The sequence below is a fragment of the Trachemys scripta genome, chromosome 16, assembly GCF_013100865.1.
Source record: "Trachemys scripta elegans isolate TJP31775 chromosome 16, CAS_Tse_1.0, whole genome shotgun sequence".
NCBI classification, from domain to species: Eukaryota; Metazoa; Chordata; order Testudines; family Emydidae; genus Trachemys; species Trachemys scripta.
This window is the reverse complement of record NC_048313.1, coordinates 10,728,271-10,744,050: the sequence shown is the minus strand read 5'-3', so window position 1 is coordinate 10,744,050 and position 15,780 is coordinate 10,728,271. Positions and strand designations below refer to the sequence as shown.

The 15,780-nt window shown below is 47.7% G+C and overlaps 1 protein-coding gene across 1 annotated transcript; it reads left to right on the top strand.

The window, feature by feature from the left end:
• Positions 1-13,525: 13,525 nt before the first annotated feature.
• Positions 13,526-15,219, top strand: LOC117889177 (keratin-associated protein 5-1-like). Its single transcript, XM_034793061.1, has 2 exons — positions 13,526-13,556; positions 14,316-15,219. Exon 2 carries the CDS (start codon positions 14,334-14,336, stop codon positions 14,916-14,918), a length of 585 nt encoding a protein of 194 aa, XP_034648952.1. The 5' UTR covers positions 13,526-13,556; positions 14,316-14,333; the 3' UTR covers positions 14,919-15,219.
• Positions 15,220-15,780: the final 561 nt, after the last annotated feature.

Here is a 15,780-nt window from a genome sequence, read left to right as displayed (position 1 = left end):
GGGGGATCGTACGGCGGCTGCACTGGAGGGGGATCAGACGGTGGGAGTGGGGGATCGTACGGCTGTGGTGTTGGAGGGGGACCAGGCGGTGGCAGTGGGGGATCAGGGAAAAAGATTATCATCGCAGGCGGTGGGAGTGGAGGATCGTACGGCTGTGGTGTTGGAGGGGGATCAGGCGGTGGGAGCGGGGGATCGTACGGCTGCAGTGTTGGAGGGGGGTCAGACGGTGGGAGTGGGGGATCGTACGGCTGTGGTGTTGGAGGGGGATCAGGCGGTGGGAGTGGGGGATCAGGGCAAAAGATTATCATTGCAGGCGGTGGGAGCGGAGGATCGTACGGCTGTGGTGTTGGAGGGGGATCAGACGGTGGGAGCGGGGGATCGTACGGCGGCTGCACTGGAGGGGGATCCGGCTACAGCTCTGGAGGCTCCGCCGGCTACTGCAGTGGTGGTTCAGACGACTTCGGCAGTGGCGGTTCCCTGCAGTCGATGCAGCAGAAATGCCCCATTGTGATCCCATGCGTGGAGCAGCAGCAGACCAAGCAGCCCTGCCAGTGGCCCCCAAACCCGCGGAAGTAACAGCCGTGGAAGCAACAAGGGAAATAATCCCAGAAAATAAACGTGCCCGTTGACTTCTTGTTCTCCTGAAGCTACCTTCATTTCCAATGCTTTGCATGGCGTGTTTCTGTCCTAAGCTGCAGGTTCTCTCTTCTCTTCGCCAGCTGAACCCCGGATCACCGATCTATTGCCGATGCCCCCGAGAAATGTGAATTGTGCTTCAAGGCTGGGATAAAAATTCCGTTCCTCGGTTCCCTGCTTTGATCTCCAATTGTGCACGTGAGAAAAAAATAAAACGTATAGTGCATGAAAACCACAGTGTCAGGGTGTTTGCATTGCTTTAGTTAGTCTTTGCTCCCCTGCCAGCCGTTCACCTGGCGTCAGACTAGAAACTGACCTCTGATTAACACAGCGGTTGTGTCCACTTAGAAATCCCAGATTGGAGAAGGCGGAAGGTCCGATCCTCAGCTGACATAAATGGGTGTTGTCATGCTTCCTAACATGGCCTCACAACATCTACTGCATCTCCGCCAGCACTACACGGGATAGGACCAGATTCTGAGACCGGACACACATTGAATAGTTCCTTATCCTTACCACCTGGGTATTCTCATTGAAGACAAGGGTGCTACTCCTGGAGTAAGGGGCTACTCAACGAGTGTAAGGCAGGAGGTCCTAGTTCAATTTCCAGCTCTCCTACAAACTCCTCCTACTGCAGTTCACTTTAGCCTTTGAAGCTAAGAGCCCCTGGATTTTAAACAGAACAGGGCAGCAAGACAGATCCCTTGCGCGGTAACCTATTCCTCTCTCTCTGCTCTGAGAATGAGAGAGTTCGCTGGCCTTCAGGGCATGCTGCAGATGCTGGCACATGGGCTGAGGGGCCTTTCAGGACAGGTCGTGGTGTGGGGAAACTGAGTCCGGGTCTGCGCTAGAAAAGTTCTACTGGTATAACCGTGTCAGTCCTGGGTGTGATTTTGAACTGCCGTGGCCCCAATGAGGACCCAGATAGGTGCCCTCTATTGATATCTCTTGTTCCCCTTCCTGATCTGGAATAATCTGTGCAGCTACAAGCACTTTTCTACCAGCATCACTCCACCCACACTCGGGAGGGCAGCCACTTTACTGGTGACCTTAACACAGCAAAACTCTCTAGCCGAGACAAGCCCTTTGGAGTGCTTGAATTGACATTGACTCTGCTTGTTAATCCTCCGTTTTCTCCTTTAATTAAAAAGTCCTTTTCATATTAAACAGCACATGCTCCCAGAGAGACTTGACCAGCACGTTTTATAAATTCCATGCAATAACTGCTGACCCAGGACAGCCGTGCCCGTTAGATACCGAGGGCTAATTCTCCCGGAGCGCTTGATTAATGCATGGACTACACCCTCATAAAGAGAGCAAGAACCTCTCTTACCTCCCTATATGGGTTACCTGGACCGTGCTTTCGAGCAACAAGCCTGCAGGCAGAAGGTCTAAAGCCCATAGGTGCAGAATTCACATTCCCCTTACTCCTTGACCAAAGCAAGGCAAGCTCCCTGGGTTGTAGGTTTGAGTGTGCAGAGTTAAACAGGGCTGCACCTGCCTGGGCAAGTAGACGGGCAATGAGTGGAACCTTGGCGACACACACCCCTCCCTTATTCCCTGGCCAGTGCCGCTGAGCCAGCGGGTGAAGGATATTAATTTCCTGCTGGCAAAGGCTAGTGGTAAATCACAGCCCGCATCCAGGAGCACGAGGGGAGCTGGGAGAGAAATGTAGATTCCTGGGATGCCCCTGGGGTCAGGCCACTCAGAAATACATGGAATGTACCCCTGAAAGTGTTAGAAAACAAGAGAAAAAATCACCAAAGATCTCCAACTGGCTTTCAGTGCTCCGCCCTTTAACATGTTTTGCAGAAGCCAAGAGGGGAGATCTGGCCTAGTTCCTCATTAAAGCGATCAAGGCAACAAGAAATGTGTAGTTATGGTTATTAGACAGTCCAGATAAAGTGCTAGCATTAACTACGGCCTATTGACAGATCCATGCACACGTCCCCGGAGGTGGAAACCCCCTGTAGGCATATGCTTTTAAGGGAGTTTTCTCAGAGGTGGGACTGTTCGTTTTAGGAGCTCCTTTCAGGCTTTGGTGGGACACTTCCTGCCTGTTAGATTAAGGGAATGAAACCATGTGGTATAAATGGTGCCACCTGCACTGGAGGTGTGGCTAGCTCCATAACTGCCTTCTAACTTCACAGTTGTGCAAGACTTATTCACCTGGGGAATCCTTACTCCTGCAGGTGGTCTGAGTGACTTCACCAGTGAGTAAGGGCTCCCCAACGTGAACAGAGTTTGCACAATCAGACACAAAGAAAAGAGCATGTGTCATTAATCAGCGTAATTAACCATTGGAACAATTTACCAAGGAGTCTCCATCGCTGACCATTTTTAAATCAAGACTGGGTGTTTTGCTAAAAGATCTGCTCTAGAAATTATTTTGGGGGAACTTCTCTGGCCGGTGCCTGACAGGTCAGAGTAGGTCATCACAATGATCCCTCCTAGCCTCAGAATCTATTAACCTACGCTGGCAAGGGCTGGTTTGCAAACAGAGCTGCTTGGAGACAGATCTGTATCTTTCAGGAGGGAAACATCAGAAAAAATGAACATTTTCCATTTTCTTCACAAATTTTCTTTTTTTTTTTTTTTTTGGACAGGAAGGCAAAATTATTACAAACAAACCCATGATTTTTTTTGTACGTAATGTTAGCATCTGGGGGGCTATTTTTCCCTCTGGCCTCTTCTTTTTTGCTTTTACTCCCCTTATTAGAAAACAGGAGGAAAAGTAAAGACGAGAAAATGGGGAACCAGATCTATTTCTTAATCAGCCATTTGAAGAGAGGTTTCCAAGTATTTTCCCAACCTGCACAAACTTCTTTCCTGTTTCTCGCACGTCCTGGGCAAAGCTGTCAGAGTTGGCTGCCACACGGGACACATCTCGTTATTCTAAGGCCACAGCTGCACAGGGACGTGGTTGTGAACAGATTCCATCCACATCTGTTTTCAGCAGCCATTTGGGCCTCTGAGGGAGATTGCCTGGATTGGTTTATAGACCGTATTACACAGGTGCCTCCTTGGGCATCCACTGCCCCTCTCATCGTGAACTCTTCCACTGAGAATAATTTCAGGCACTCAGCGTGGGGTCGTTCCAGCCACATGGCCAAACTGTTGTGGTTCGGGCCTGCTGATCACTGCAGTCAGGCACCGCACTTTCTGCTAATACCAGATTATATTCAACACCCATTGCACCCACGTCACTTCACAGTTGTGAAACAGGTATTGGCAAAGTATCTGGAGCATTTGAAATGAAGCACCTGTGCCAAGTCCTAGGTGTGGCTTGGCTAGATAGCCTAAGAAATGACAACACCTCAAGTAAAAATGGAGGGATCCATTCACTGTAGAAAATCTTGGCCATTATCTAAAAGATATGTCCCGTCAATTCAAGCCGCAGGAAACTACCACTGAATATTGTATCCTACCTCCTCGTTCACACCTTGGACAGGAGGGTTTCAGATATTTCAGGTAAGGCCCATCTCTACTTTAGGTGCTGCAATACAAAAATTACTCCTGCATGACGGTAAGATATTAAACAACCAAAACCACCCTCACTGTTTGCCTCATCTCCACTTGCAAGGCACATCGGGTGGGGCGAGCAATTAAAACTTTGTGAAACACAAGGAAAAGAAATTATCTAAATCAAAGGTGATGAGTCAAATAAGCTTTTGAAGACGGGGGATAATTAGAGGCTGTAAATATCTTGGTCATTGCCCCCCAGCCAAGAGCAGGGCTTAGGAAAAGTATAAAAGTTCCCATACCCCTAGCAGCCTCATTCACTCAGCTTCACGCCTATCTCTGGTGTTCTTGCTGGCATTCAAGGTAAGTCCTTATTCTAATGAAACTCTTTATTGTTCATTAAAATTAACTTAATAGTTTTTGGACTACGAGCTGCCAAAATGTATTAAGAGTCTAACTCTGGACACTGAAATTATTCAGACTCCAGTTCTGAGTTGGTGGGCGGGCTGTTGGGGCTTGATGCCAAATCTGGCAGTAGAATTTGATGCCAAGTAGCAGTTTTGATTGATTGTTGTTATTTATCTGAACGACCACAGTGCCTAGGATCTCTAGTTTTCTGAAGACAAAATAGAAAGATGTGAAGTATGGGAAGTAGAAAGGAGACAGAACTATGGAAACGGATGAGAGAATAGACTGAAGCTTATTAATACATTTTCCCCAGCTCTTCAAGCGTTTTGGGACAAAGCTACCCGATGAAAGCATCTCCTTGACTCAAAGTTCTTTTTTATCCAAGGGCAATCTTTAGTTTATGCATTTTGTCTGACTTTGAAAGTAGCCGAGGGGTGATCGGTATCCTATTCCCATTTCAATCTGGAATTTTAATGGGATTTAGGAACCTGAATACCCTATTCAATGCTTAGAAAATCCCAGTTTTCAAGAGTAGAAAGATACTGTCCATAGATTCACAATGACTAGCTCCTCATCTGGTGTAAAATCAGCATAATTCCTATTGAGTTCAAAGGAGTTACTCCAGTTTACATCAGCAGAGGATTTGGCCCAGACCAGAGAGAGCGTGGTGGTCATCTCGGGTAAAATGGTCAATAGCACCTAAATGATTTAGGAACCTATGTCCCAACAGTGATTTAGGAACCTGGGAGCCAAAGTCTCACTGTAAATCAATGAGACTTAGACTGCTCAGGTATTTTGGAAATTTTATCCCTTATCTGACCTCCTGCATATGACAGGCCAAATTGTGCTACTGATAATGTGAAACTCTTTCCCCACCTTGTTTTCAGCTCTTCTCCCTGTCCCACAACAAACATTTTTCCCTCAGTAGCATTTTTCTCCAGATTTTTTGTGTGTGCACATATCTCCTTACTCCCAGGAAGGCAGTGTTGCCTATGGGATAGTACACAGAGCTGGAACTCAGGAGATCTGGGTTCTATTCCCACCTTCAGCACTGGCCTGCTGGGTGAACTTAGGCAATTCAGTTACTCTCTCGTGCCTCAGTTTCCCTGTCTGTAAAATGGCAGTAATGATAAGGGTGGCTATGATTATGCTAATGATAGGTGTGGTTATTATTAGTCTCGTTTCTTAACTGACTTCTTATAAAGCAGGGTCTCTGTTCATTTCATACCTCCACATTTAAGAGAATATTTCTGTTGAACAATAACTAGAAATGGCTTGATTCCACCTGAAAAAAATCACAAACCCTACAACATTTCCTGAGACCCTTTTCTCCAAACTCTGTTACGTGTGGAATGTAAATCCCCAAGGCCAGAGGATTTCACTCTTGTATCTTCCGCCCCTTGCCACCAGGCGTCCTGAGAGAAGTCCTAAAAACTTTGGCTCAGGTCCTCCCAGGAGGCAGCCTGGGAATCACTGAAATGGGGCCGGGTTTCTTTTGGAATCTGGAGAGCAGTGGTTGCATTGAGTGAGGACATAAATGCACATCGGTGGAGAACCGGAGACAGCCCTACAGCTGGGTAGCTCGACATAGAGCTACACCAATTTACACCAGCTGGGGGCCTGACTCCTGGACGACCTCCCACACAAATGCTCCTGACCCCCTAGTGAGAAGAGGTCATTAGCTGGGAACTGTTGGCTTATGCATTTAACACATAAAAGAATCGTGAGTGCTCCGCAGTGCAGGAGGGAAAGGAAAATCCTAAGAAAGTTGCGCTTGTTTTCACAGTAACTGAAGGAAGTTCTTTTTTCCCCCCCCCAGGTTTCCCTGCATTCCATAAAGATGTGTTCCCGTGAGCCCCGAGGCTGTCATGACAGCGGCAGTTCCTCCTGCCACGACAGCGGCAGCTCCTCCTGCCACGACACCGGAAGCTCTTCCTGCCACAGCAGCGGGGGCGGGTCGTGCCATGATGTGAAACCTCTGCCCCAGTGCCCCACCCCTGTGCCTTGCCAAACCACCACCCTCCCTTGTCAGCAGCAGACCAAGCAGCCCTGCCAGTGGCCACCGCAGAAGCACCAGAAGTAAAGGCGGACAAGAAGGAGAAAAAAGAAGTCCATCTCAGAAGCTGTTTGCTTCTCGTTCTCATTGAGCTGGAAACGCTTTGCCACCTTACGTCTTTCATAAATTGCACATCCTCTCTCCTCTGCTGTGTACTGTAGCCACCCAGGGTGTTACTAACAACCTCAACAAATGTGATTGGTTCCTGCATGCTCAGATAATTTAATCCTGCCTCGGTCTCTGGTCAGAAATGCCAGACATTAAATTTTAATATCCGTGAGAGTGCCAGAGTCTTGGTGTTTGTTATCCAGAAACTTCTCCGTCTCTTGTCTATCCCCAGTCCCTTTCCTCTTTAGATCGCAAGCCCTCTCCTTTTAAAAAACAGCTGGGGTGTTCACGGCAGTTTAACCACATTAAGTGCCCAACTCTGAGACAGGATCACCAGGGTGCAACCCGGAACTGGGGTACTGCTGAGCCCCCTTAACTCTCCAGGCTGGGCCGTCTCTCACAATCATTGCTAGTGACAAGCAGCAAACCCCTCCGGGTGCTGTTATCACTCAGCACAACCGCACGTGGAGCCCCGCACCCGGCATGAATACTCCCAGAGCCACTCACAAATCACACAGAGAAAGGCACCAGCAAATCTCCCCACCCTTGCACCCCAGAACTGTGCTGAATTGCTCTGGTCAGATGCTTGACCAGTGTAAGTTCATTACCCAGACCCTGCCTCCCTCAATGTGGAGAGGACACACACCAGCCTTTGTGAACTGAGCTGAGATTTCCCAAGCACTTCAAGCAAAACACACTGTTTTCGGTAAAAGATAAAACAGATTTATTAACCACAGAAAAATCGATTGTAAGTTATTATAAGTGGTAGGCACAAAATGTCAGAGATAGTTACCAAAAGAAATAACAAGTAAGTGCGTAGTCTAAATCATAAACTTTATTACACTAGCAGTATTTGGATCAAGCAGTTTTTCTCACCAGACTGGATGTTGAGGGTAGGTTACAGTTCTTAATACACAGGCTTCCCCTTTAAGCCTGGGACCAGTCTCCTCAATTCAAAAGAGCGTTCTTGTTGGTTCCAGTGTAGGTGGGGGAGGAGAAAGGCCAAGGCATGATGCCACTGTTCCCTATTTTATATCCTCAGTCCAGGTGCCTGGAAAACACCCGCACAGACATGTCCTGGTGGGCTTTGCCGAGTCACAGAATTGAGCAATACCCCACTGTGTGATGCTCATGCAGCCCTCTTACAGTATTGTAAATCCCTTGTGTGACGAACTGGGCCTGTTCTCACTGTGGTCTGTGAATGCTGACAGGGGAGTGTGACTAGGATGGTCTGCATTGCAGGATGGGATCTGCCCGAGGGCGCATACCTGAGTGTGTAACATGAGAACCCAGGAAGGGGTTGAAGGGGAGGCGACTCCTGAGCCCGGGAAACTGAACAAGGCTGTGGGAGGGGTCGCTGAAGGCAGAGGGCTGGAAGCAGGCAGGGAGAGAGGGCTGGGGGGCAGAGATGGCTCTGACCTCCCAAGGGGGGCTGGGCTGGGATGCCCGGGGACCCCAAGATGGACCTAACTGAGGGGGTCCCTGTTGTCTGTGCCTGCAAGACCTGTCTTGGACTGTATTCCTGTCATCCAAATAAACCTTCTGCCTTACTGGCTGGCTGAGAGTCATGGTGAATCGCAGGAAGCCGGGGGTGCAGGGCCCTGAGTCCCCCAATACTCCGTGACACCTTGTTTACAACTTCCCTGCTGATGACTGGTCGCTTAACACCTTCCTGGGAGTGGATCACCACCTAGCAGCAGAGACTTTCAAACTTCCAACATATTTCAATAGCAAGCATATAGCAAAACCTCATAACTTCATACACACGAACCATATACCGATTTGGACAGAACAATGGGTTTCAACAGATCATGACCTTTCATATGCTGTCTTACATGGCCTGCTTTGTATGAAATATAGCATAATTATATGACGGGGTGAATATGGGGGTTCCAGGGTGCTGCTTCGAGGTACAGAGTGCCACAAACTCCAATAGGCCTGGGATGTCTAAGGCTCAGATTTTTCCACCTCTTTACTCATTGCTTTAACCAGAATTGCGAAGCCTAAAGGCCAGATATTTGCACGGGGTTAGGCACCTAAAGATGCACACAGGTGCCGAGTGGGATTTTCAAAAACACCTTAGCAACTGAAGCACCAGACTCCTGCTGATTTCAGGTGCTTTTCTAATCCCGCCTTGCTAGGCCCAGATCCTCTGTGCCCCCAGTTGATCCAAGTAGCAGAGATGGGGGCGGGGGGAAGAGGAATGGGCATGGGCTGGGGTCCAGGCAGTAAAGCAGGGTGCGAGTGTGTGAGTACTTTTGGGCTCCGAGACAGGAGGTGAAGCTGTCAGACTATGATCCAGCTAGGGGTGCGATGCTCCTTTGGGGACTGGGATAGCAGAGGGGCAGAAAGGAGGCTCCGGGTAGCGGGAGGGACCAAGAAGACTCCAGATAGCAGCCCTGGGGAGGTCAGGGGAGGTTGGATGTGGCAGAAGCAGGAAACTGGAGGTGGACTGGGGAAGGAAAGAAGCCTGTTGAGATGGGGGGAGCTGGAGAAGGCTCCAGGGACCAGCCCTCAAGGATGGGGGGTGTTGAGGACACGAGGCCAGGGTGGGGGCTCTGGGGACTGCTCAGGGCCGGGTGTACAAGGCCAGGGTGGGTGCATGAGGCACTGCTAGGGGGCGGGGGGCACAAGGCCAGGATGGGGGCTGTGGAGGGGGCGTGCCGCTCTAGCGGATGCAGCGGGAACAGTCGGGCACTTACCAGCCGGGCTGCCCAGTTGCTAGGGCCCACAAGTCGTGTAGAAAAAAGTTGCAAGATCTGGAAACCTACCTTGCAATGAGTGACTAAAGGAGCAATGATAACTGACCTCCTCACCCAAGCACTTGGAGAGCTATTGATGAAAAGAGCTCTGTGTTCTTATTATTTTAATTATTATTATTGCAATGCTTCAAGGTCGCTACTGGTCCCTGAAAGACTCCTCCTACGACAGAGCTTCAGGGTCACGCCATGAAGGATCAGTCTGTGCTGAGAGGCATCGTCATGCCATGATTCTGCAGCATTGGACCCTGCCCGAGAGAGCCATGAAGCTGCCCTTACGTGACGCCAACAGAACAGGCACAACTGGCTTGTCCAGCGCAGCAGGACTGTCTGCCAATGCAGCAATACTGTGCCTCAGTGAAAAAATACCACCCACCCGTGCAACGTTGCGTGCACCAAAGCAGCAAGACTATGCACTAGTGCAACATACGCTGCCCATTTACCGACCCCATCGCTTCAATATCCAAGCCAGCACCAGCAAAAGCAGATCTGCCAGCCGCTAGTCCATCTGCAGAAGAGATAGAGAAACCACAATGAACTGTTGAAAATAGCCTATAAGCATAAATGCGCCAGTTGACTGCTTGTTCTTATAAGATTGTCTTCAGTTTTAAAGCTTTTTGTGTCTTGTCCATTTCACAAACTACAGATATTCTCTCTTTTCCCCTCCAGTTGCCTTTAATGTCTGCAACACGCTTTGAAGAGCGTCGTCCTCCAGACAAATGTGAAGTGTTATTTTTAAGTATCATGCCTTGTGTCTGATTGATATTCCTGGGTTATGGAATATTTAAACTAATATAGAAAACTTTCTACTAGCCCTCCCTTGGTTTCCTTCTTCAATCTCCAGGGAGACAAGGAAGTTTGCAGTTCATCAGAGGGACAACGTGTTGGCGTTTCCATAGTTATCAGCCTCTTCACTTTTTCCTCGGTAACTCCAGAAGCATCCTATTGAACACATACCGGTTCAGGGGTCAACATTAAACACATGACTATTGCGTTTAACAGCCAGTATCATAATGAGGACCAATACTCAGGACTGCACTTTACAATAGGAGGTATTGCCAATGCTGAGCATTCAAAAATCATGAGTCAAACTCCCATCCCACCCCCCAAAATACCATAAGATTTAAAAAAATAATAAGTTTGGGGGGTTCTTTTAGTTGCCTCCTGGCTTGAGCCTTAGTGGGTCACATTTTCAAACTTTTCTCTACAACCATGAAGGCTGGAAAATGACTAATTGCCAGGGAACCCTTCCTGCTACAAGGCCATTTCCGAGGCCATTGTTTATTCCAAAGTCCCCGGAACAAAGTCTTCTGGCCAACTCTAGTCTGAAAGTGCCAGTATACGTCATTGCACGGCAGCATGCATAGACCCACCCAAGCTAGCTTTGATCTAGCTAGCTCCAGCAACAATAGCCGTGATAGCCATTATTATAGCAGATAGCCACAGCAAATCCTGCATCTTGGCAGGGGATTAGACTAGATGACACTCGCGGGCCCTTCAAACCCTATGATTCTATGAAGCTGTGGCAGCACGGGCTGTACGTGTCCACCTGGGAACAGGGGGGGCTCTAGGTATTTTGCTGCCCCAAGCACGGCAGTCAGGCGGCTTTTGGCGGCGCACCTGCGGGCGGTCTGCTGCTCACGCAGATGCGGCGGCATGCCTGCAGGAGGTCCACTGGTCCTGCGCCTTCGGTGTACCCGCCGCCGAATTGCGGCCGAAACCACGCAGGACTGGCAGACCGCCCGCTGGCATGCCGCCGAAGGCAGCCTGACTGCCACTCTCACAGCAACCGGCAGGCCGCCTCCCGTGGCTTCCCGCCCCAGGCACACGCTTGGTGCGCTGGTGCCTGGAGCCGCCCCTACCTGGGAATCTCGGTATGTACATAAGTGGCTTACTATGTCAACATGAGTTTCACTGCGATATGTCATGTATTTGTTCAGCGCCTGATACATTGCATGGTGGATTTACTCTGTGTGATTTATTACACACACTAATTAGCTAATGCTTGACTGGTGGTTTGGAAAGGTGACATGTTCTAAAGTGATACGCATTATCGTTAAGAATGGATTCAGTATGTGAAGCATGTGTTTGAGTCTGCAGGGCATGCATAGCATGAGGTGACATATGAATTATAACATGTGACATTTGTGATTCTCAAACGAAGAGCCTGAAAATCACTGACGGTTCTCTATAGACTGGATCTCAATTTTTGAGATGGTTTGAAAGTGATTTTTTCCCATGAAACTTTTTAACAAACATTTTTTCATTTTCATGGAACATTTTTGGATTTGCAACAAAAACCCACAAACCAAATGTTTTTTTGGTTTCCAGGAAATTAAATTTAGTTTTGTTTCTTCCAATAAATAGTCAAAAACATTCAACAAAAATGGAAATTTTTGCAAAAATTTCATCAAAAAGGCATTTTTATTGAAAAAATAGTTTTGATTTTAAAAAAACAAACTCAGGTCTACCTTTGAAAAATTCCAGTTCTGGCAAATTCCAATGTTGATAATTACATTCTATCTATTCTCATTTATACTTGAGCACCGAGGGCTTGAGCCAAAGTTCATTAAAATAAATGGGACTCTTTCCATTCACTTGAAAGACCTTTGAATCAGGTCCCTCTTGAATAATCAGGCCAGACACTCGGCTGGTGTAGATCAATGTAACTCCGTTGATTTGACTGGAATAAAAACAATTAAAAAACCCCAATTCTGTCCAAAATAGCTTGTGATGGAAAAATTTGGACTAGCTCCAACAGCAATAACAACCAAATGGGTCAGGGATGAGATTCCATGAAACACTTTCAGGAGCCCAAAATCTGGCCTGATATGGTCTATACAGGATAACCCACGGCCTGTGTTAACATATCACTGCAATGTTTGAAAGCCCCTCCATTTATAATCACTGCCTTGAACACCCAGGTCAGCAAAAGAGAAAATCGGTCAAATTAATTCCGAAATAGTTTTTGGGGGATGGGGTGGGGTGAGCTGAATGTCCTTATAACTGTGGAGGGACTAAAATCAGTGACGACCTGTACCTGCCAATAGTGGGGGGGGGACAGATTGAGGGCAGCGGCTTCAGCAGATGTTACTGAACATGGCTTAGTTCCTGAGAATATGTTCAGTATAAACCAAGCAGCAACTTGGGGGGCGGCACATGACCCCGCGTGACACACACACACACCCCATGCCTCACCTCTGATTAAAATTGTAAACTTCTGGACAGTCCAGGCAGGAAATGGGACTCAGAAATCAACCCCCTGCAAAAGAAAAACCTCACTCATAAAGTTTTGCAAAACTGAAACCAAAACCCACCTCGCTTTTGATCCATCTCCGGCAATTCCTGTTCAGTGCGTCTCCGCTTCACATTATGTTAAAAAACCACAACCCAATAACATGAGAGGCAGCATGGTCTGGGGCGGTGGTTTTCAACCTCCAAGGAGGCCGCAGACTATGTCTAAGATTTCCAAAGGGATCCACACCCCCATTCAAAATTTTTTAGGGGACCACAAATGAAAAAAGGTTGAAAACCACTGGTCTAGGGGACTGGGCCTGGGGCTGGGAGCTAGGAATCTCTGCGTCTTGGCTCTGCCAGTGACTCACCCCTGGTCTCCTAGGCAGGTCAGCCAGTTCTGTCCCCGATTGCCATCCACGTGCGCTGGAGCTACTAATTACATTATCAAGTGACATAGGAGGAGTCAGCAGCCCGGGATAATGTACTGAGGATGTGGGACACCGGATGTCGGCACATCTCTGCCCGTGACTCACTGGTAGCAGGGCACTTATCACTTCTGTGGCTCAGTCTACCCATTTGTCAAATGGAGAAATAAACACCTTCTGATCTGCCTCACCCAGTTTATTTGAGGATTACACAAATCAAATGCTTTGATCATCTACACTATTCAAAAATTATTGTTGATCAAAAATAATTCCTCAACTAGCAACGTCAGACATCGGGAACCGCAAACACACATGGGGTTGTTTTGATTGTAAATAATTAAGTGCTCATTCCCCTGGGGTATCTCATTTGAAAGAGGGCTCCGAAGCGTATAAAAACTCTTGCGTCCCAATGCTCCTGACACACTCAGCTTCACATCTTCTCACCGGTCCTTGTTGGTCAATAGGGTAAGTCAGATTATACTGATCCTCTTTGCTGCTCATTCAAAATATCTTTAACATGCTTCTCTCTCCAACTCAGAAATTCCCTGTGCCTGGGTTGGAATGCTAGAGCCAATTTTTTCTTGTGTAGCTGGGTCCATATGCAAAGGCGAAGGACATTTATGTCTCCGAGGCAGTGTACAGAACGCGTTATGGGTTCTAAGGATAAATGGTTAGGAGCTGAAGGATGAGGAGGTGAGCGGTGAGAGCACCATGGGGCTGCCTGAAGAAGAGAGCGCCAACAAGTTTGCATGGGGGAGAATTGGCACATTGCCCTGTGGCTGATTCTGATCCCCAGTTGCATATGGCTGGGGAAATCCATTTCAGTGTAAACCTAGAGAGGGCATCTTGGAACAGGCTGGCCAGTCCCCAGGTGGGGGTGTTGATATCGCCCTTAGATTCGAGGCTTTCAGGTTAAGAACCACTGGCCCATGTGTGGGGTAGACAAACAGGAATTTCTATCTGAGGAGAGTCAATGGAAATTCACGTTTGTCTACCCCACACATGGGCCAGTGGTTNCACCTTAGAGACTAACAAATTTATTAGAGCATAAGCTTTCGTGGACTACAGCCCACTTCTTCGGATGCATAAGCTTATGCTCTAATAAATTTGTTAGTCTCTAAGGTGCCACAAGTCCTCCTGTTCTTCTTTTTGCGGATACAGACTAACACGGCTGCTACTCTGAAAATGGAAATTCAAGGACTTATCCCATGTGGTCTCTTTCAGCTTCACCTCGGCTGCAGAATGATTTACTCTTCTGGAAGGGAATCCTACTTCAACTTGAACTCCACCTGGTATGACCCTGCAGGTTCCTGGCTGGACACCCGGCGCACCCCCTTCACCTATGCTTATAGCACCTGCTGCAGCAGTGGTGGCTATCCAAGGGGAGGCCATGATAACCGATGCTACGAGTATCGACGATCGGGCTGTGGTGAGAATTGCCATGGGTCGTCGGGGTCGTGCCACGGCAGTGGAGGCCACTCCTGTGTCAGGAGGCCATCGTACTTCCATGGATATTCTGGAGGATGCCACGGCCATGGGCGGTCGGTCTGTTCTGAGCGGTCATGCCACGGTTCTGGATCGTCATGCCACGGTTCTGGATCGTCATGCCACGGTTCTGGATCGTCATGCCACGGTTCTGGATCGTCATGCCACAATACCTCTGGAGCATGCCACAGTACACCAATTTATGTGAAGCCAAAACAATATGTGCAACAGTGCTGCCCTCCAGTGCAGAAGTATTGTCCACCAGTGCAACAGTGCTGCCCTCCAGTGCAACAGTGCTGCCTTCCAGTGAAAAAGTGCTGCCCTCCAGTGCAGAAGTGCTGAAAACCAAGGGCAAAATGTCTTCCAAGTCAACAGCTGCAAAATCAAGTCTGCAAAATTCCAACACGCAGCTGAAGTGACAGCTACAAGTAACAGCAATGAATCTTCTGCTCTCATGACGTTGCTTTACGTTTCTACAGCTTGGCCAGATTTGTTTCATTCACAAATTGCACTTTCTCTGTTGTTTTGATTATTATAACCACTTAATGCTTGAAATGCACTTTGAAGAGGTAACCCACTGTATAAGTGTGACATTTTATCATTAAGGGCTGTTTCTGGGGGATCCTTTATATTCTTGGGCTATGCAATGTGAAATATTTTCTGCTGCTTCTACCTTCCCGCTTCGGTGTCCACTTGTAGAGGTGAAGACAATAAAATTTACAATTTATGAGCATTCCATTGTCTTGGTGTTTCTCATCTCATTTGTTTCTACTATAGCCTTTCCTTTTGGGAATATTTTTGTCCTCTTTGATGAAGAAATGGCGACAATGCACCAATCTGCTTGGAAATCAAAGTGCTAGTTCCTCAGCTGGTGTAAACGGGCATTGCGCCATATACTGAAGTGTAGCAGAGCCAATTCATACCATGTGAGGAGCTGGCTATACAAAATTATTTGTCTACAGGGCTATTTTAATATCCAGAAGAAAAAAATCATTATTCAGTCAAAGGAATGTTAACTGTCTTGGGAATAAACTTCATAAGAAGGCCAGGAATTAAAATGTCCTATTGAAGAATCCATTCCATTCCATTCATCTGATAGATAGATAGATAGATAGATAGATAGATAGATAGATAGATAGATAGATAGAGGGGGTGTATGGGGATAGATAGATAGATAGATAGATAGATAGATAGATAGATAGAT